The sequence below is a fragment of the Calliphora vicina genome, chromosome X (assembly GCF_958450345.1).
Source record: "Calliphora vicina chromosome X, idCalVici1.1, whole genome shotgun sequence".
Lineage (NCBI taxonomy): Eukaryota > Metazoa > Arthropoda > Insecta > Diptera > Calliphoridae > Calliphora > Calliphora vicina.
In genome coordinates, this window is record NC_088785.1 from 6,849,426 (window position 1) to 6,872,867 (window position 23,442).

Genomic DNA, 23,442 nt, shown 5'->3' on the forward strand with positions numbered 1-23,442 from the left:
CTGAAACAAAAGAAGAACGTATGCTAAGTGTTATTAAAATCGGCCATGCCCACCGCATACCGCCCATGCAATCCAAATGCAATACATTTTTGAGCAAAAATTATAAGGGGTGGTCGTAGAGCATTGAAATTTGGCACCGAGAATTATATGGACTAAATTAAAAAAAAAATTAAATTTTATCAAAAAAGTCCACGCCCACTGCCCATACAATACAAATTGATTTTTTCGCATAAAATTGTTTATATCCAATATATTCGTTTATTATTCGACAAAAAATGTTAAGTTTTCACCCTGCTCCGAAAACTATTCTTTTTTTTAATCGAAACAAGACACTCCCACCTTTCATTTTATTAAAAAAAGAGCTTGGGGGAAAGTGGGGCTACATTTTTTTCTCCATGGAAAATCAAAAATACAATAATAATTAGAGTCTTACAGATTTGGGCATATCTTCTTAACGGTTTATGGTTTCCCCATAATTTTTTATTATTGATGTTGAAATGTTATATTTTTCAAATATGTTAAAGGTAAATGGTATTATTAGGAAAATTATACCACTGAATTGCGTGAAAATATAAGTAAATTTTTGCTTAACACCCTTGCATGGACTTTAGTTCAATTTTCTAAAAATAAAATAAATTTTTTCTTAAAACTATAAGTGTACATTTCATATATAAACATTTCTCTACATAATTGCATCATTTTAATGTTGAAATTAAGTGTTTGAAAAATTGTCTTTTTGACTCCAAAATCCCTCTATGCACCGTCTTATTTTTGCATCGGTACATAAAAATCTGATCCATGGAGCTGAAGTAAGCAAGCATGTAGTAGTGTCAATAGGTGAATTATCGGAGGAAGCAGCTGAAGCGAAAAATAAGCATATAAAACAGTTTAGATTGCAACATACCCGAAAAATTTCGTGCAATGCTACAAATACTGAACTTTTAAATAGCCTGTTTTATGTTCAGATCCATTTATTTCTGGAGGACAAACTTACCAACAAAGAAAACAAGTAGTTTAAGTCAAGGAGTTTTAAATTTGATTAATATTTGATATATGTATATTAATGTCTTATTTTACCTTACTTATTAATTATATAACTTTTTAATTTAGTTTTTTTTTTTCCAGTGTATAATTCAAATGAATTAAAATGGAATAAAAATTTACTTAAATTGTTTAAAACAAACGAATTTTCATACTGAAATATTTTATTTCAAAAATTCATAAAACAAATCTAAAAGCCAATTAACCCTTTAAAGATCAAAGGGCTACTGTGGTTACAGTTGTTAATATTTTTTCTTAAAAATTTGCAAACTTTATGTTCTTCGGTCATGCTATGAGGTGACAAATTTTGAAGACCCTATCTTTTTTAGTTTTGGAGATATTGATTATTGACCGCTTGTTCATATAAGGGAAACCACTGTGCACAGTTTAAAAGAAAAATGTCCATGCTTTATTTTTGTGTGCAAACATTTTTAGTTTTTGTAATGAATTGGCTCATTAAGGTGCCCTACATTACAATTTTTCGAAATTTTTCCATAAATTTTGTAAATAAGGTTTTATAACTTTTAAAATTTTTATGAAAATGAAAAAAACTAACATTGCAGTTTGAAAGATCAATTAATTCTTAGGCCCTAATTTTGTAAATCACGTCACCAAAGTGATATTTATGTGCAAAGCAAAAACAACAATTCACACATTTCAAAAATTTGTTTTTGTTTTATGTACAAATTGTGAACCAAACAAACGCACAAAAATCAAGCGTTGATTTGCCTTTCATAATTTGAAAATTGTGTACACAAAACAAAAACAAATTTTTAAAATGTGTGAAATGTTGTTTTTGCTTTGCACATAAACATCACTTTGGTGACGTGATTTACAAAATTAGAGCCTTAATAATTTAGGGTGCTTGAGCACCCTTAATTGTCGAATAATGACCGTCGCACAGTGGGTTGAATCGCACGCAAAGCGCTTAAATCAGGCAATAATGTTAGATCTTTTTCTTTTTTTTTAAAGTTTATGCTTACTAAATATAAAAAGTAGACAACATTTTTTAAAAAAATTTCACAAAAGTAAAAAAATTATTCATATAGTATAAAAAATATCAACACCAATTATTATCATAACTACAATCATTATTAACAGACTCTTTATCACTATCATCATAATAAGTATCACCTGCAAAGTTATCATTATTACCAGGGCAACCGGAAATATGCTCTAAAAAAAGCGTTTTAAGCGCTTTAAATATGCAGTAAAAACTTTAAAATATGCTCTTAAAATTTAAAAAAAAATGCTCTTAAAAAAACAAACTTTTACATAATTTTTTAACAAAAAATTTCTAAAAATGTAAAATAACATAAAATAAACAAAAATAACAAGAATTAAAACAAGTATAACAAAAAATAAATACAACATAAAAACAATAGGAACTTAAGTTATGAAAAGGCTTTGAGAGATATTTTTTGATGATATCTTTATCTTTATATACATATATAATTCTGCTGTACGTGTGTTAGTAACTAAACTCGTTCTTAACGGCTGGGCCAATTTCTATGAAATTTGTTGTGTGTGTTTGAGTGGGTCCCTGGATGGTTTAGATTCACAATTGACCAATGGGCATGGCACCTCCCATACAAAGTAAAAATTTATTAATGCATATCTTTAGTACTATTATAGTGGAAGTCTTCAAACTTTGTGTGAGCTATGGAAGAACAACGTTTGCCGGGACAGCTAGTTTTATATAAATATAAAGTCACTTTTTCAATTAAGGTTGTTATTGCAATAAATTATTATTAAAATAGTGCTTATTTTATATTAAAAAAAAAACATCTATTTTTCAATTTTGAATTTTAAACAAAGAAGTAAAAACCTGTAACACAACAGCGAAAAATAAGTAAGACAAAATTTGTTTTTGATAAAGTCAACATATGCTATTAAACAGTAAAATATGCTCTAAAAACGCAAAAATATGACATAAATATGCTGTTAAAATCAATATATTCAAAAATATGCATTTAAGGGTAAAATATGCAAAAATATGCACTAACAAATCGATGCCAAAATTCTTAAATAGTTCTGAAACGTGTAAATATCTTATCAATGTGCCCATTAGACTCACCAGGAAAAACATGCATTTGCATATTTTTTTTTCCCTGATTATCAGCATCAAAGTTATCATCTTCAGTATTAGAATTACTGGAAACTAAAAGTAAATCTCGAGCTGACTGTGGAAAAAACAAGTAAGAGAGCTATATTCGACTGTGCCGAATTTAAATTTAAAATTTATTTCGGGTTAAAAAATATTTTTTTCCGATTTTGACCCATTGTACTTACTTTTTATTGACTTACTATGGTCTTATATACGTCGTTGCAAAGGCCTTTTCAATATCTATCATTAGATATCCTTATTGTCTATATTAATGACTTAGTAATCCATTTTGCCGATTTTGCTGATTTTAAATAGGAAACTTCTCGAAAGCATGTCTGACAGAATTATTAAAGATTTGGATCCCGAAGATATCTGGGGTCTTCAGAAAATTGATTTCAACAGACAGACAGGCGGACATGGCTTAATCGACTTCTAATAAATACTTGTAGTAATTTAATAAAATATATTTTTTTTATTAATTTAAATAATTAATATAGTTTATATCTTCAATTAAAATGTTTTTAATTTTTTTTTTTTTGGACCAGCACTCAGGGGATGACCCCTACTCATGCAAAGCATTGTGTTGGAACTAGGAAAATAGGTTATGGGAGGGAGGATAGAGGGAGTAGTGTTTGTGGACATTTGATTTGAATTTTCCTATATTGAAAGTGACAGGAAATACTTCAGGAGGAAGCTTATTCCACATACGGACAGTACGGCTAAAGAACGAATTTTCCCTGTAATGTGTTGTGCGATCTACTGTCCAGTCGACAACGAATTGATGTGCCCTTTCCGAAGAGCGTGTGTTGCGTAAAGATCTACGGGTTTCGGGAACACGTTCCCTAATTTCAGCAGAGCACATACCATTGTAGTATCGGTAGAACAGTGAAACACAACCCACATTGCGACGTTGTTCCAGTGAGTCAATAGAGCTGGATACCCTACTGTCACCGATAAGCATCTTCGCCCTCTCCTGTACGCGGTCGAGTAACTCCAAAATAGACTTCGAAGCACCGGCCCACACATGAGAGTTGTATTCCATTTTAGGTCGGATATAAGTGGTGTAAATAGTAAGGAGATCAGATGGAGTGAAGTATTTCTTACATCGTTTTAGAAAACCAAGGCACTTGAATGCTTCTTTCGACACTCGAAAAATGTGTTTTGTCCAGCGGACATCGCACTGAATACTCATGCCTAGAACATCAAGAGCTTCTGATTCCTTAATATTTACACCACCCATAAAAACAGATGGAGCAACATGATCTGTTGTGCGTTTGTGGGTTAACATACAACATTGAGTTATTTTATTTAATTTATTGGTAAAACATGGCAAAAAAAACATTTTTTAAATTTATTTCGTTTTAATTTTATGAAAAAATAAAATTTCTTATGAGTTTCATAAATGTTTTTTCAAAATCATAACACTATTTGATATAATTTAATTTTGTTAGCACATTTTTTTCACATAATAAGTATATAATTCGGGATGAAATTGTTTTATTTTTTTTTCAGTTTTTTGTCGAAAAAATCATGCAAAATACTGTTTCTTGTTCTTCTGTCCATTGGTATTGGTACTTTTTAGAATTTCCAACAATAATGTGAGTGAGTCAAGACAAAATATTTGGTATAAAAAAATGGTTTATTTACCAAAGATGGGGGATTCATATAATAAACATTTTAAAGAAATAATTTACAAATATAATCAAATGTTTAAAATGTATATTGTGAGACTATAATAAAAACTTTAGCTACACTTTTGCCGCGAGGCAAACCTCTAGTAAATACAGTCATTGTTAAGTCGATTTCAATTTCTTGTGGTCCTTCTAACGATCGCTTTAGACTCAAGTGCACTTCGTGATGACCCTTTATTGTTCTGAAAAAGATAAAGCATAAAAAAAGATAAGCATACATACATGCATATATAAATATTTAAAATATTGATAAGAGTAATAAACTTTTTTTTACCCAAAATGATTATTTGTGGCTTTTTCGATATTGGCAGCTGCTTGGATTTTAACGATTTTCATATCGAATTCAATGTCATCGTACCAGGCTGGTCCTTTTAAGCTGAAAAAGGTTCTGCCCTCAGGCGGCACCATCATCTTTGACACAAATGTTATAAAATTGTAAGTATAAGCCGATGGTTTATTAAAACAATCCTCTCCTTCACACATATTATTTGTTAGACGGCAGCGGCTAAAATTATATTAGATTCTGTTTAAATATCTTTAAACTTTCAATAAAACTGTAATTTTAAATTAAATCTAATTTCCCAAAACTAAAAAAAAAATTTTGTCAAATATTTCTTCAACCTTCATCTGAAAAGCTGTCCTTATTGCACAGTGGGTCAGAATCAATCTGGCATTTCTACCCAGTAGTATTCAAGTTGGCCCTACAAATGATCCAGGGCGGCTCAAAGCGCTCGGCTAGGTCTTGAAAATTCGAATTCATTCGGTCCAAAAGTACGCCCTATATTTTTAAAAAATCGGACCTAGGTATGGCAAAATTTTAAAATTTCAATTTTGAAATGCCTATAACTCGGAAATAACTCTGCAAAAAACACACGATCATGACAGTATACGTTCGACTTTACTACCAAAGGGTAGTAAAACCCTACACTCAGTTTGTCCATTTTGGTGAGTTTGTCCATTTTATGGGCCCCCAAAGATTCTGAAAATCAGTGGGCCCTCAAAAAATGGTGTCATAAATTTTTTGCAAACAGCTAATTCAGACTTGGTGATACCGCTTAACTTTATACGGCAATAATATATGTAGCTATATATGTAGCTATATATGTCCGCCAAATAAATTTTGTTAACATTTTTTCCCAAAAAATAGCTGTTTTGTAAACTTTTTTTGCTAAAAATAGGAAGAAAAATTTTTGTTTTTACTATTTTTTGATACAGCACAACACTTCTATGTTGTGCTGTATTATTTAGTCGGCTGAGGTGTTCGGAATTGGGATCAGTGGGTGGACCCTTAAAGCCACACATTTAAAACAAAATCGCCAAAAATCAATTTATGATCCGAATAAGCTGAAATTTTAAATATAGATATTCCTTGAGAAGGTCTACAAAAAATATGTTTATATCTGTAGGTTATCTCTTTTAGTTCAAGCGATATTTAGGTTTAATTTTTTTTTTTTAATTTTGATCGATCTTTTTTTCGTATTTTATATATGATGGGTCTACGGTAGGTCGAACGGTCATTAATCGAATGAATACCCTAGTACTTACGTTTTTTGTTCGGGATCGTTTATATACCCAAACGGACAGTGAATTACTGTACATTTGTAACCACCGCGTTTATTCGTGCATACATCGTTACGGCCCGTACAAAACTCTCCCGTAGCACATTCATCGATATCCAAACAAGTGTTGCGATCACTGGCCAACGTGTAACCACGAGGACACGAACACTCATACGATCCGGGGACATTGTCGCAAAAGCCCATACATAGTTTATGCGACTGTTGCACCTCGCACTCATCGACATCAATGCAAGTTCTATTATCCGGTCCTAATTCATAGCCATTATTGCAGGTACAACGATAGCCGCCAAAAAAGTTTACACATTTTTGATGACATAATCCCGGAAATTCATTGCACTCATCCACATCTAAACAAATGCGTTCGTTTTCTTTGCTTTTCTGAAAGCCTGATTTACATTCACAGAAATATGAACCAATTGTGTTGATACATTGAGCGTTGGCCGGACATAATGACAGACCTTTCTGATCGCACTCATTTATATCAACACATCGTGATTCACCATTTGACAAATGTGTCAAATGGTGACCCGGAGGACATGAGCATACAAAGCCTCCATTGCGATTGCGACAAATCTGGTTGTCCACACAGTTGTGTTCTCCAGTTTCACATTCATCGATATCTACAATTATAAGTAAATTAACAATAAAATTTTAATAATTTGCATATGATTACAACCCACCTACACATTCGGTGCCTGTCGGATTCGATTTATAGCCGGCCTGACACTTCAGTCGATTTTGACAGCGGTACGATCCATTCGTATTTATGCAACGCTGGTGTGAACCACATGGATTATTGTGCTGTGAACATTCATTAATGTCTAGACAAAATATGTATGTAAAATTTACATTGTAAATTAAAAATAAAACAAAATATGTACAATGTACATTAGACTGATTCACTTCGAATGGCGAGAAAATATGTTATTTTATTACCCTATGGTTGTTTGTTTTAGGATGACTCCCAAAATATTTTGTGTCTAGTGATAATCGTTCGTGAGCTGCAGAAAGTAAATTTTGAGCGCGCTATAACTATTTTTAAATTTGCGAAAAAATTATGCCGGCAAAAGCAGCATTTTTTTCTATATTAAGCCCCATTTTCATTCAATGATATATAAGGGGGATTTCACGTGTTGTCCGATCGGGTTAGTACTATTGGATTCAGGCTCAATTTTTCAACTAGATCGGTCAAGAACCTTCTGAGTTAAAGGGGGTCAAAATTTGATATTTTAGCCAAACAGGTGTTTTTTCTCTTCCATGTAACTTATTACCTATTGTGCTTATGTGTCCCAAATAGTTTAATAGTTTAAAATTAAAAAAATTAGTTTTTTTCCAAAATCAAAAAACTTTTTTGACTTTTCAAAATGGGCCGGTTTTTTCTCAAAAGAAATCTTAGATCTTTTCCTTGAATACCTTTTTGGTCGCTTAGTGGGATTCGAGTTGGATATCTATCAAAATAAAGGTTTTGTAACTCAAAACATAACATTTTTGACTTTATTTGCTTTTTAAATTTTTTGTTGTCAAAAGAAAGCTTAGGTCTTTTCCTTTAAGAGCTTTTTTGTCACTGAATGAGATGCGAGTGGGATATCTATCAAAATGTTTTGTAACTCAAGACATACAATTTTTGAGGTTTTTTTTTGCAAAATCTATTTTTTATTACTTTTGTTTTTTGCTGAAAATAAAGCTTAGGTCTTTTTCTTTAAGAGCTTTTTTGTCGCTGAGTGGGATATCTATGAAAATTTATATTTTTGTGAAATCAAACATTTTGATACCCATATTGACCATGTTTGAAACTGATATTGACGAGATGGAATGTCCGATAACACGCGTACTTGAAAAAAATTAACAAACTAGTTCTTATATCAAGTACATCATTAATTATTTCAATTTGCTTTCAAAATAATAAACAATTTCATAAAAAATCGTATAAATTATGGAATATCTCTATATTAATTATGGAATATCCCATATTTTATCGGGTATCATTTGGAAGGAACCGTTCACGACCGGTTATTACTAGACCCAAATCACCAAACAAAAGTACTTTTTGCTGTGAGTCGGCCTAATTTACACCAATCACTCTTTCACATTAGTTCCATAATGTATATTTGTTATTGTCCACAACAGTATTTTCTATAGAAAATGTTATATACATATAAGTGTGTTTAAAAAAGTAATAGTGCATTTACACCTACGCCATAAACTTGTTATAAGTTGTTTATGGTGATAAACTAGTTTGAGAAACTTTTTTTTTTTTTAGAATTTTAAATTTGGTTGGCGGAGTTGAAAAACTCTCAAATTGCCAGGTTATCCCACGTTGATTTTAGTTCCCAGTCGACCTATATCTTCATATAGGAAGCTGGAACTTTAAATCATTTATTAAAAAGTTAGGTTATGAAAACCAAAAACGATTGCATGTGGACAATGCAAACTTCGAGAAACTGTAACGCGGTACAGTTAGACGACGCCAAACATTATCCAATGCGAGAGTGAGCCGCAAAACTCTCGAAGGCAGCGAAAAAGGGACGGCCTGATTGCCCTTAAGCGATAATGACAATGACGCGCGAGCTCTTTCTCCACCCAGAGCTGAATTACGACTCGTTTGAGAAACTTGTTTATCCATACAAAACAAAAACAGGTTTGTAACTAGCTTTTGAGATAAACTAGTTACAAACAACGAGTTTTTGCTAATGCAACTCTGTTTTTCAACATTTTTCTGGCAACGCTGGTAACATTTGACATTTGCTCAAAAATAAAAACACAGTTTGCCAAACTGTATGAAAAAGTTTTAAAAATTTATTAAAAAGTGTTTTTTATATAATATGGACAACGAAAATAAAAGGTATGTTTATATGTACATAGTATATAGGTACGTGCAGCAACGTTTTTTCGTCCATATTTTTATTAAATTTAGTTTTAAATTAAAAATAAACCACTTAACTGATCAAAATGCTGATGTAAACGGTATGGTTTATGAAAGTAGCTTATGATCATAAACTAGTTTGAAAATTACAAGTGTAAATGCACTATAAGCAAACTAATCATTGAAACAACAGAAATGACGGATATTTTACCTCCAAAACCGTACCTTTATGCACTTATAAGCCAGTAACTTAGTTGAATATCAACTGATTTATTATAATTTATATAATTTCACATGGTTTGAGCTGAGGTGTTTTCGAGTCGACTTACGTTTGTTCAGCTTCCTAGCGCTAATGGGGGCCAGTGTGTAGCCCCTCAAATTTGGTCACCTCGGGTCTCAAATTTTTAAAAAAAAAACGCTAAAAATCCATTTTAAATATAAATAGTCCTTGAGAAGATCTACATAAAATACGCTTACACGTCTTTATTAGTTGAAGAGATATTCAGGTTTATTGATTTATTTTTTTAATTTTGCTCGATCTTTTTATGGTTTTTTATATATATATTATATTAAAATATCAGCTATATTGGCGATAAAATTCTAAATAACATAAAAGAAACTTGGTAACAGTTATCTCTTCCCTATAAAAAGTTATACGCATCCAAAGTTGGAACTTGTAAAAAGGGCCGTATTTTTTTCGAGACTATATAGAATTTTTATATGAAAGATAACTTAATGCAAAAGCGTGTAAAGAAAAATTTGGCTCACTTTAGCGGACATAACACCCCTCAGACCTATCCAAACTATGAAAAAACGTACAAATTTTTCAAAGGAGGCAAGGTTTGTGGAATTTCTGAGGAGTAAGTAAAGGCATTTTATATAAGTATTTGATATTGTTGAAAACATTATGACTTGAGGATTGATAATTTAGTATAACATAAATATCATATAAAAATAAATATCACTTAAACTTAAATAGATAAGCGTTTTTTTGTAGACCTGCTCAAGGACTATTCATCTATATATATAAAAGAGTAACGTTACTGACTGACTGACTGACTGACTGACTGACTGACTGACTGATTCATCATCGCACAGCCCAAACGGCTGAAGCTAGAATCACGAAATTTTAACTGTGGGTTCCTCCCTCCCCGAAACGATCCGATAAGAAGGGATTTTTGGAAATTCGAACGTTTAGGGGGTAAAAAAGGGTAAAAACGGGTAAATTCGGTAACCTTATATCTTCAAAACTAATAAAGATAAAAAAAAACTTAAAATAGCATGTTACTCCATTTAAAAAATAAGCTGACAGGTGTTTCGTACTTTTTGGAAATTCGAAACTTTTAGGGGAGAAAACGGGTAAAAACTATATTTTGGTACTTTTTTTGCACCCTATGTATCTTTTAAACCAATAAACATAGAAACAAATTTTAAATCGTATTCTTTAATTAACAAAAAATAAAAAATATAAGTTTGGTACTTTTTGGAAATTCGAACCTTTAAGGGATAAAAATTGTGTTAATTTTTGGTACTTTTTCATAAAATATGTTTTTCTATAATTTGACATAGACATACGATTATTTTATTATGAGCTCCCACCACGTTACAGAAATTTATTTGAATGAAATTGTACCACCTCAATGGGGATAAAAAAGGTACCAAAAAGGGGATAAAATCGGGAAAATACATTATATTTGAAATTATTAAGCCAATTTTGATAATTTTTTTTAACGTTGGTTCCTGGATTCATACAAAAATTAACTAACACCGTGTTATTTGGAACTCGAGTACCAAGGTGTATATTGGGCCAAATCCGGGTAAACAGTTTGGTACTTTTTTTAAAACATATTTATTCTTGGGCACATTAACACAGATTTTAATATTTTGATACATGCCTATAGCATAAACAATTTTGGCAAAATGGAATATTTTTAAATTTCAAACTTGAGGGGTGTTCAAGTAAGAAAAGGGAAATTGGTACTTTTCTCCTAATGGTACTTTTTTAAAATTTTAAATAATTTCAGTTATCGACATTAAAGTTAGCTGATATGTATTTGAGTGAAGTTAGTGTTAGGAATAGGGGATAATATTTAGGTACCAAAATGTGTGAACTGTACTATAGGTACTTTTTTGTTCATCTAATGGTACTTTTTTGAAATTTCTATAATAATGGACTTAGAAATATGAAATTAAACATATATGGTCCTAAGTGAGTGAGAATTCTAGCGGGAGACTTTTTGGTACTTTTTCTTTATTGGAATGGTACTTTTTTTAATTTCTTCACCAATGAACCTAGAAACATGAAATAAAGCTTATATATAAACCGAGTGAGTGGAAAACCACAAGTGTGGGTTTTTTGGTACTTTTTCTATATTCTAATGGTACTTTTTTGAATTTTCTATAACTATGGACTTAGAATCATGAAATTAAGCATATATGGTCCTAAGTAAGTGATAATTCTAGGGGGAGACTTTTTGGTACTTTTTCTTTATTCGATTGGTACTTTTTGTAATTTCTTCACCAATGAACCTAGAAACATGAAATAAAGCTTATATGGAACCGAGTGAGTGGGAAACCACAAGTGTGGGCTTTTTGGTCCTTTTTCTATATTCTAATGGTACTTTTTTGAATTTTCTATAACAATGGACTTAGAGACATGAAATTAAGCATATATGGTCCTAAGTGAGTGAGAATTCTAGGGGGAGACTTTTTGGTACTTTTTCTTTATTCGAATGGTACTTTTTGTAATTTCTTCACCAATGAACCTAAAAACATGAAATTAAGACCGGAGTGAGTGGGAATCTACAAGTGACTGCTTTTTGGTACTTTTTCTATATTCGAATGGTACTTTTTGAATTTTCTGTAATAATGGACATAGAAATATGAAGTTAAGCATATATGGTCCTAAGTGAGTGAGAATTCTAGGGGGAGACTTTTTGGTACTTTTTGTTTATTCTAATATTACTTTTTTGAATTTTCTATAACAATGGACTTAGAGACATGAAATTAAGCATATATGGTCCTAAGTAAGTGAGAATTCTATGGGGAGACTTTGTGGTACTTTTTCTTTATTCGATTGGTACTTTTTGTAATTTCTTCACCAATGAACCTAGAAACATGAAATAAAGCTTATATGGAACCGAGTGAGTGGGAAACTACAAGTGGGTGCTTTTTGGTACTTTTTCTATATTCTAATGGTACTTTTTGAATTTTCTATAATATAATGGACCTAAATATGAAATTAAGCGTATATGGTCCTAAGTGATTGAAAATTCAAGCGGATACCTCATGGTACCTTTTGTTTATTCTAATGGTACTTTTTTTTAATTTTCTATATCAATGGACTTAAAAACATGAAATTAAGCATACATGGTCCTAAGTGAGTTAGAATTCTAGGGGAGACTTTTTGGTACTTTTTCTTTATTCGAATGGTACTTTTTGTAATTTCTTCACCAATGAACCTTGAAATATAAAATAAAGGTTATATGGACCAGAGTGAGTGGGAATCCGCAAGTGGCTGCTTTTTGGTACTTTTTCTATATTCTAATGGTACTTTTTTGAATTTTCTATAACAATGGACTTATAAACATGAAATTAAACATATATGGTCCTATGTGAGTGAGAATTCTAAGGGGAGAATTTTTGGTACTTTTTCTTTATTCGAATGGTACTTTTTGTAATTTCTTCGCCAATGAGCCTAGAATCATGAAATAAAGCTTATATGAACCCGAGTGACTGGAAAACCACAAGTGTATACTTTTTAGTACTTTTTCTATATTATAATGGTACTTTTTGAATTTTCTATAACAATGGACTTAGAAACACGAAATTTAACATATATGGTCCTAAGTGAGTGAGAAGTCTAGGGGGAGAATTTTTGGTACTTATTCTTTATTCAAATGGTACTTTTTGTAATTTCTTCACCAGTGAACCTAAAAACATTAAATAAAGGTTATACGGACCCGAGTGGGTGAGCAACTACAAGTGGGTGCTTTTTGGTACTTTTTCTATATTTTAATGGTACTTTTTGAATTTTCTATAACATAATGGACCTAGAAATATGAAATTAAGCGTATATGGTCATAAGTGATTGAAAATTCAAGCGGATACCTCATGGTACCTTTTGTTTATTCTAATGGTACTTTTTTTTAATTTTCTATAGCAATGGACTTAAAAACATTAAATTAAGCATACATGGTCCTAAGTGAGTTAGAATTCTAGGGGAGAATTTTTGGTACTTTTTCTTTATTCGAATGGTACTTTTTGTAATTTCTACACCAATGAACCTAAAGCCATGAAATTAAGCTTATATGGACCCGAGTGAGTGGGAAACCACAAGTGGGGGATTTTTGGTACTTTTTATATATTCTAATGGTACTTTTTTGAATTTCCTATAATAATGGACCTAGACTTTCCAAAAAATCGAAGAATTTCAAAACCGCGGTTTCGGTTTTAAAAAATTAAAAACCGATCGGTTTCGGTTTTGTGATAATTTATTAAATCTTAAGTATTATAGAAACAAAATTAGTTGATAATATAGGAAATGATATACAAATCTAAAATTCAAGCTTGACGGGTTATGGTTTAGTGAATGCGAATTTAAAATTGATAATCAATGGTACTATTTCCTTATTGCAATGGTACTTTTTGAATATTTTATAATAATAAACATAAAAATTTAAAATTAGGAACACATTTTGCATTTTCTATAATAATGGACCCAGAAATATGAAATTAGACATTTACAATTAGATTCACAAAGTGAGACTTGATAGTACTATTTCTTTCTTCTAATTGGGGTGGCGAAGCGCACCGGGTCAGCTAGTATTTTATATTTCAGCTCAGTCGCATCATAAATAGATTTTTAAAAAAATTGAGACCCGATGTGACCAAATTTTAGGGGTCACGCACTGGCAGCAAAAAAGATATGCAACCAAAATTTATTGTATAAACGCAAAAGGTTTTTTATTTTTTTTATTCCGAATAAAAGTGAGAGATATCCAGATAATATGTACTAGACGGTACAGCCTAATTGAAGACTCAAACAAATTGAAGTACAGGAATGCTTTTCTGTAATTTCTGTCTAACAAATAGTATAAGTGTTATTTTAAATAACTTCATTTCATCTGACAAACAAGTAAATTATTCACCCCTACGCGAATCAATATTTCACATGAAATATGTTCCCATTTCCCATTCATAAACTTTGTTCACGTGAAAAATTCCCCATGTTGTGAAATTTTTTGATGAAATTTTGTAAACAATAAACAGCTGCTACGAACAAAATCAACTATTGTGAATGAAAAGTTTAGGGGAATATCACGATAGCAATTTTCCCTTCGAGGGAAATGGATATTTCATGGGAACATAAATTTCACATGTTTTTCACGATAGGAGTGATTCAGTTTATGAAGAGTAAACATACCGACACAAACCCCAACATTATTTCTCTGCAATCCTGTCTCACACGGTATATATCCTCGATGATGGTAAGATGATGGTGGCGCATTACTCTCATAAGATTGGCGACTAGAGGTTTGATGCGAAACATAAGCTGGAACATTATTGGCGGTATAGTACGATGTACTATTTCGGTATTTGTAATAGGGTGGAGGAGGGTAGTATTGACTATACGAGTGTGTAGTTGAAGGTCGTTGTGTTGTTGTGGTCGTACTAGTTGTAGTAGTGGTGGTAGTGGTTGTAGTGGGCTTGGGATAACAACGGAATGAACCTTTGGTATTATAACATTCCCAGCCTTCTTTGCAATTGTGCGTGTTTAACGCACATTCATCATTATCGTCACAGGTGCTACTGTCCGCATTTAAAGTGTAGCCAGTGCCACAGCTTTGTAAGCGGGTACATACGTAACTGCCAAGGGTATTATCACACCGTTGCGTAGGCAGACAGTTATGATTATTTATGGAACACTCATTTATATCGACGCAGGCATTTGTTGTTGTGTCCAAATTGAAACCAGGTTTGCAGTCGCAATGATAACCTCCTTCAACATTCCTACAAACTTGATTACTATCGCATGCCGTATCGTCAATTTCACATTCGTTTATGTCCATGCAACCATCGTTTTTCCACTGAAAACCATCTTCACACTTTTTCGCACTATGCTGTTTTATAGGCACATTTTTAATAGTAGGAATCGGTGTCCGTTTAATATAGTTTGTAACTTCTGCAAAAGATAAATTAATAAAAAAAAAAAACAGTGCAAGAGTTCTATATTCGGCTTTGCCGAATCTGATATACCCTTCACCAAGTATTCTTTAAGATAAATATGTTTGTTGAAAAAGAACCTTACTGTATGAAAACGATCCAAGAATATACATACATATATACTTTATGGGGTCGCAAATGAAAAATGTGGAAATTACAAACGGAATGACCACTCATGGTGAAGGGTATAGGAAATGAACAGCTACATTCAGACCAAATATTACTTTAGGGAAGGCGTACTTATGCAAGAACAAGTTTAACGAGGTGACATTTAAAGCTGTTAAAATGGACTTTTAGATAAAAAAAGATTTTAGCTTTCTTTTACAATTTCGAACTCAATGTATCGGCATAAATAAACTTATAAATAGATAAAATTATGGGAAGATGTCATATGTCACTAAATTAGAAAATAATTAATAAAAGTGTTGGTGCTTTCCATTAATTAACATAAAAGTAAATTTAAAACTTAACACATAACATGTACATTCGAGTGCTCCAATACATATGTAATATACCAATATGTTGTGTAAAATACTATGATGATAGGATAACGTGCCGCAAGCCCGCTGAAGTTTTTAGGTGTATTAACAAAGGCAAAAAATGCATTTTTTTTAGTTTTTGTAAAAATTTTGCCATTAAATAATTACTCTTTCCATTTAATTTAAAAGAAACGAAATGTTAAAAAATTTCAAAGTTATTAAAAATTCCCCCAATATTGAAATAAATGCTTATTATACCCTTCACCTTCGTGAGAAGGGTATATATAAGTTTGTCATTCCGTTTGTAATTTCTACATTTTTCATTTCCGACCCTATAAAGTATATATATTCTGGATCCTTATAGATAGCGGAGTCGATTAAGCCATGTCCGTCTGTCTGTCTGTCTGTCTGTCTGTCTGTCTGTCTGTCTGTCCGTCTGTCTGTCTGTCTGTTGAAATCAATTTTCTGAAGGCCCCAGATATCTCCGGGATCCAAATCTTCAACAATTCTGTCAGACATACTTTCGAGAATTTTGCTATTTAAAATCAGCAAAATCCGTCCATAAATAACGGAGATATGAGCAAAAATCCGAGACAACCTCTGAAAATTTCATCAAAAAACACAATGTATTGCATGCTTTGACAAAAAAACAACAAAACGTATGGTTGGATGTGCAAGCTTTGCGTATTTTGTTTTTTTTTTGTGTTTTGTTTCTTTTGGCGTTGTTGTTGTTTTTTATACAACTAAACGTTTGTTTGGTAGTGTGTTGGTTTTTTTGACAAAAAATCAACAAATCGTATGTTTGAATGTGCATGCTTTGCGTATTTTGTTTTTCATTTGTGTTTTGTTTCTTTTGGCGTTGTTGTTGTTTTTTATACAATTAAACGTATGTTTGGATGTGTGTTGGTTTCATTGCCTTGCGTATTTTGTTTTTTCTTTTGGTGTTCTGTTTCGTTTGGCGTTGTTGTTGTTTTTTGTGTTCTTGATAAATTTAGGATGCTGTACGCTGAAAGTGGGCAATGTACATACATACCTATATACTAATTATAAAAAATAATAATGCATCCACAACAAAGGTGAAGGGTATATAAGATTCGGCATAGCCGAATATAGCACTCTTACTTGTTTTTACTTAAAATATATTCATATTTAATTGTATATGAGTTTTTGTCTTCGTAGGATACCGATAGGATCTATTCGCAGGTATGACCAAAAAAAGTTAATTTTTTTAAAACTCCATATATGTATATACACTACTTTCAAATGTTTCACTAAAATTGGAAAAAGGTCAAAGGTCAAATTTTTTCCATATTTGGAATATCTCATGGATAGCGAAATGTTATATACTTTTGGGACGATTTTGATGAAACTTGAGAAAAATATAACACAAAGTCTTGTATTTACAATAACAGCACAATACTTAAAATTAACCCTTAATAGTTATACAAATAAAACTATATATTTATTTATAAAAATATCAAAGCTTAAACAAAACACAAAATAATATATATTTGGTTAATTCACAAGGTCTCAATCATGTCATATTGTCATAATGTCCTAATAATTCAAAACCGCCGAGTCGTGAATATTAGGACAGTTTCATCAAAATCGGTCCAAAAGTATATACCATTTCGCTATCATTCCATGAGATATTCCAAATATTGAAAAATTGTACCTTTGACCTTTGAACTGTGGTAAAACGTTCAGACTATATTTAAAATTACATGGACTATAATATCCTGAATAGGTTTTACTTAAAATTCATAACAGTAAGGAAATTGGGCTCATTCGCCAAAATATGGTCACAAAATTAGTTTAGTTTTTCTCGAAAATTGCAAAATTTAAATCGCAGTTACGGAAAAACTATAAGAGGTATTGCCATCATTTTTACAAATTTTTATTCCCTATTATATTCTCAATAAATCCCAATCTTATGATCAAAAAATTTTGAAATTTGTTTAACAAAATTTTTAAAAATTTGAAAATGGAGTTTTGAAATTGCCGTTAAAAAATATATTTTTTTTAGGTTAACGGTACCCTACGAATACAAAAATACATATACAAGTAAATATGGATATATTTTAAGTAAAAATAAGTTTTTTCTTAATATTTCTCAAAATATGTTAATTTTATTCCTACATTTCTTGTTCTAATGCCCTGGGGAAATTTTAATAACTTTAACATTTTTTTACCAATTTTTGTCTTTATATCTCATTAGAATGAAAATTACGTACACATTACGATTCTTTTAAATTAGAGTGAAAAAGTAATTACTTAATGGCAAAATTTTTACAGAAACTGAAAAAATTGTTTGCCCTTGTAAATGCAAAATCAAAACTTCAGCGGGTTTGCGGCACAAGTTAACGTTGTCCTAATATTTTACACAACATGTTTCTACAATACATAGAGCAATTCTAGTGGGCGGGACCTTGAAATTTTTTTCTTCCACACAATCTTTGAGCACTCTAATGTACATACTCCTCAATTACGGTCTCTAGAAGATAAGATTTATTTAAAACGTTAACAAAAATATTATTTACATAACTATAATTTTTTTAAGAAATCAAAAAAATACCATCATATAACCCATCCATAGCAAATCTATTTGTTAAGGACATTTTTAATATACATTAAGGTGGGTCGTTTGAAAAACCAAAATGAACTAGTAGAGTAAGTTCGGGTAATGTGGTATAGCTGCTTTTCTCTAAAACTAAGTGCATAGGAGTAGCGGTACCAAGCTTAAGAGTATTATGATCTCAGAAAATTAACATTGGGTGAGTGTACTTAATTTTTGCAGGTCATGGAAATAGTCTGATGTAAAAAATCAGCATTATCTTGTGGTAGACTTTTTTTTGTGATCTGTTAAAAATTATTTTTTTTCTAAAATCACGTGTTTTAAACTTCATTAATTTAATTTTAAAGTCGAGTAGGAATATTTTGCTATTGAATAACACATGCAACAATATAGAATATTTAGTGTATATGTTTAATTTTATAATAATTTCAACGAACCACGTGGTCGGCTAATGTGGTATAGCTAAAAAATATCAAGCATATAATATGCCAAAGAAATGTGAAGTATGAAAATGGGCAGCGGAAGATTTGAAGAACGCTATCTGAGCTATTAGAAACAACAAATGGACATTTTTTCGCATCAGTCATTCAATGTCTAATACAAAGCGAAGAATGTATTGAGGAGCTTCTGCTAAGCTTGGTCAGCCGCCAACTTTAACCGAAGCCATTGAAGATGATTTAAATAATACGCAACTCATTTACAAATTAAAATACTATGCATCGGTTAAGTTGTTTAGCATACAATATTAACATTACCTGCCAATTTGTTCAATGGATTGTTTATGGGATTTTTCTCATTTTCCCAAATTTCTCTAAAACTTGAACATAAAAGACTTTTTTACTTTCATGGATATAAACCTAACACTTGTAGTAGAACACCAGCTGATAACTGTTCCAATCGAATTAAGATTCTAAAAATTATAGTCAAATAAAAAATAGGTATACCACATTACCCGAACTTACTCTACAATTGATTTAAATTATATTTATATTACCTTCGCATTTTTTAGTTTCTTTATTATATGCAAATCCAAATTCGCATGTATTTAAATTCGTATTAACACAATGAAATCCGCCTATAGTGTTGACACATGTTTGATGACTTTTACATTCGTGTAATTTTAGCAAACATTCATTTACATCTACACACTGTGATGATCGTAATGGATCAATTTTAAATCCTTGAGGGCACGCTATTTCATCGTTTATATCATCATCGGCATCGGCATCGACATCGTCTTCGATTTCCGTATTGTCTTTATCATCATTCACTTCATTATGATTTGTGACATTGTTTGTAATGTCCGTCACGCTCAACGCCACCAATTTATTACTGGTATTATCCAAATCTGTTATTGGTGTACAAGTCACCATATTGTCGTTTAGTTTAAATCCCGAATGGCATTTACAGACATATGATTCCTTGGTATTTTCGCAAATTTGTTCGCATAATGGAAATTTTCCGCAAATATCATCTATTACAAAATTAACAAAATTGAATTGATTAATGATTTACACCATTAACACAAAGTCCAGTTAAATTAATTTAACGACAAAGTTAACCAATTTTCAGATAGTTTAAACTAAAATAAATCAAAAAAAGCAAACAAACAAAAAAAATTATTTAAAATATATTGAATTTATTTTCCCAATATATTTAAAATTTTTTTAGACAAGCCTCGTAAACGTTCTTCGTTTATATATTTGGGGTATTCACACGGTTTACTATTTGGTCATATTGTCATAATGTCCTAATATATTATAATAGTTGTTGTTGTGTTTTAAACAAAAAAAGTTTTATTAGTTTAGACCTTTTTTATTTGAAACACAACAAAAGTTTGTTTAAACTATCATAACATGAAATATGACCATTATGAAAATATGACCAAATAGTAGACCGTGTGAATACCACAATTATTTCTACTCCCGGGGTAATATTTACTTTAATTTTTTCCAATAACTAATCTATTAATTATATAGAAAATAAAGCGACTTTAAATTTTTACTTGCCTAGTTATTTATCATAATTATAAATATCGTAATAAATTTACTGAAAAGTGACAAAATAAACATTAAATTAAGATATAACTGGTCTTTGTGTTAATAGCTTCTTAGAAACTATAAATAAAATGTTGAGTTTAGTCTTAACTTTAGGTTTGATATAAATTTTAGTTAGTAAGTATGTATACAAAACATATGTAGTAAGTTTATAGGACAAAAACAGAATATGTATGTATATTAGACATGACCTTTAAAACATATTTGATTGGATTGGTCTCATTTTCTTCATTAGTATCTAAAACTAACTACTGCAAAATTAAGTGTAGGAAATCAATTGAATGTTGTAAAATTGTGTAAATAATAGTGCTTTATTGATTTCTTAAAAAATGCTGCTATTTAAATATTATTTTTTAAACGTTTGAAATAAATATATCTTCTAGATTTCAATAAAAAGTTCTCAAGCAATGAACTGTTTGAAAAAATAAATGGTTAAATCAAGGAGAATTTATACAAGGTGACGACAGAACTACAACAAATACAACATGTATAAAAACAACAGGTACTTTGTTTTTGTTAAAAGATAAGTGAACTGTAAAAGTTGCCTGTTGTTGTTTTTGCTTTTGGGTTTGTTGTATTTTTCGCACAACAAACACAAGTGAATTGACAGTTTACTTATCTAAACAACTGAACAGAAAAAAGTAAGAGAGCTATATTCGGCTGTGCCGAATCTTATATACTCTTCACCAAATTATACTTCAGAATAATAATTTTAAATTTATTATACCCTACACCACCATAGTGGGGAGGGTATAATGCGTTTGTGCAGATGTTTGTAACGCCCAAAAATATTAGTCTAACACCCACCTTAAAGTATACCGATCGACTTAAGGTAGGATCACATGATTGCCACAATGTACCAATTTAATACAATTTTTATTGTGCTGAATTGGGGCCCAATAAAGAAATTGTCCCAATCAAATTCTTTGCAGTCACATGATTGCCTCATTTTATATAAATTTGATTGTCGTAAATTGCCGCAAAGCGATTTAGTGGCAACCTAGTTTAGGACAACTCAGGGAAACAGCTGTTGTGCTAGATGTTAAATTTTGTTTTGTTTACATAAATGTAAAAAAATCTGCCAAAAGTCCAACTTTTTGTTAACTCTGATTTCAAAAGTTTTAATGCCATTCAATAGTAAACACATTGAAACTAAGGTAGCCAAAAAATTAGATAAAAATATTGTCAATTGTGTGCGTGGCATGCTGTTAAAGTCAAATATTTTATGTCATTTTATAAAAAATGTGATTTTTGTAAATTTGACCAGAAGCAAGTTATCATTACTCGCAAACTATTATCGATAATTGGATGATTTTTTTTTGTTATGTTGGTAGAATAATAGTCTTTAACTTTCACTGTACCGTTTACACCTGCTGTGTTATTAAATGTTTTCACAGGTACTATATAGTCAAATTTGAATTTCAGTGAAATAAAAGTGCTTAGGGTCAAAAGGGGTTAAACAAATTTTACTACCGGGAGAAAGGCCAAAGTGTCCTCTTTAAGTCCATATATACTTGTTGACCTGTTTGTTGAACACTTTTCTCATTTGAATGAAATTACTGTTCATATGACAAGCGAAAAGTACAAGTCGCAATTTTGAAGATATTGCGATAAAATTTGGTACATACATTTTTTCGGCCCGAGGACGACGAAGCCTATTGAAAGTGACTGAAATCGGTCCATTATTTTACCTAGCACCCATACAAATTTTCTCCCGAAATTGGGCGAGAGAAATTGTTCGCCCGAGCTTGGGCGAACATACCTCCTTACTTGTTTTTATCTGCTTACAACTTTTTTATAAGTAAAGCTGATGCAAAAAATAAAAAATCCGCATTATCATACTAAATGCTATAAAAAATTAAAAGTTCCATTTTAACGTTAATGGTCGTCGGCCTTAATTGTCGTATAAAAAAAATTAATAAAGAAATGTTAAAAGATGTATGTATGTGGGTCAGGGAGTGGCTCACAGAAAGAATATTTCATTTTCAAAAATGAATATTGGCGCTATTTGTCTTCTTTGATTGCCGCACTAGAACACAATAAATATTGCTGTATTTTTAACCTTTTTTATTGGTACATGTTGTCTATCAAGCCTTCACATGATTGCCGCACCAGGGTTGCATTTGATTTGGCCAAATAAGCACAATATTGTTGTGGTTTGACATATGAGCCAATAAGTTGTGAAATCATACTATTGACTTATAAAATAGACCAATAATTGGTGCATTGCGGCAATCGTGTGATCCTACCTTTAGAATCACTTTCTGGTCGGCTGGCTGGCTGTCCATGTAAACCTTGTGCGCAGAGTACAGGTCGCAATTTTGAAGATATTTCGATGAAATTTGGTACATATTATTTTTTCGGCTCAAGGACCAAGCCTATTGAAACTGGCTGAAATTGGTTCATTATTTCAACTAGCCCCCATACAAATGTCCTCCCGAAATTGGACTTTATCGGTCATAAATGTTTAAATTATATTTATATACAAAATTCATGTCACCAAATTTTGTTACGATCGGTCCATAATTAGTCATAGCTCCCATATAGACCCGCTTCCGAAAATCACTTTAACGTGCATAAATCGCTTAAAAATGTTGGTATACACACAAAATTCAACATAATTAACTTTCATGTAGACATAAATTACACGACCTAATTTCATGGTGATCGGTCCATAATTGGTCATAACTCCCATATTTAGCCCACTTCCGAAAATCACTCAAAAATATAAATTATTGAAATTTTAAAAGAAAAATGTTTTTGCTCTTTTACTTAGTATTATACTTGTTTTTTTTTCCAAAGTTGTTTTTAATTTTTTTTTTAA

At 31.1% G+C, this 23,442-nt stretch overlaps 1 protein-coding gene across 1 annotated transcript in view; it reads right to left on the minus strand.

Annotated features, from left to right (window-relative positions):
- Positions 1-4,768: 4,768 nt before the first annotated feature.
- Positions 4,769-23,442, minus strand: part of LOC135962820 (fibrillin-1) — a 30,481-nt gene continuing 11,807 nt past the window's right edge. The window contains exons 3-8 of the mRNA XM_065514717.1: positions 19,556-20,035; positions 14,708-15,466; positions 7,100-7,240; positions 6,385-7,039; positions 5,114-5,344; positions 4,769-5,021 (exon numbers count right to left, since the gene is read on the minus strand). Of these exons, the coding sequence (XP_065370789.1) occupies positions 4,859-5,021; positions 5,114-5,344; positions 6,385-7,039; positions 7,100-7,240; positions 14,708-15,466; positions 19,556-20,035 (2,429 nt within the window). The 3' untranslated portion in view covers positions 4,769-4,858. The remainder of the gene's footprint in view (positions 5,022-5,113; positions 5,345-6,384; positions 7,040-7,099; positions 7,241-14,707; positions 15,467-19,555; positions 20,036-23,442) is intronic.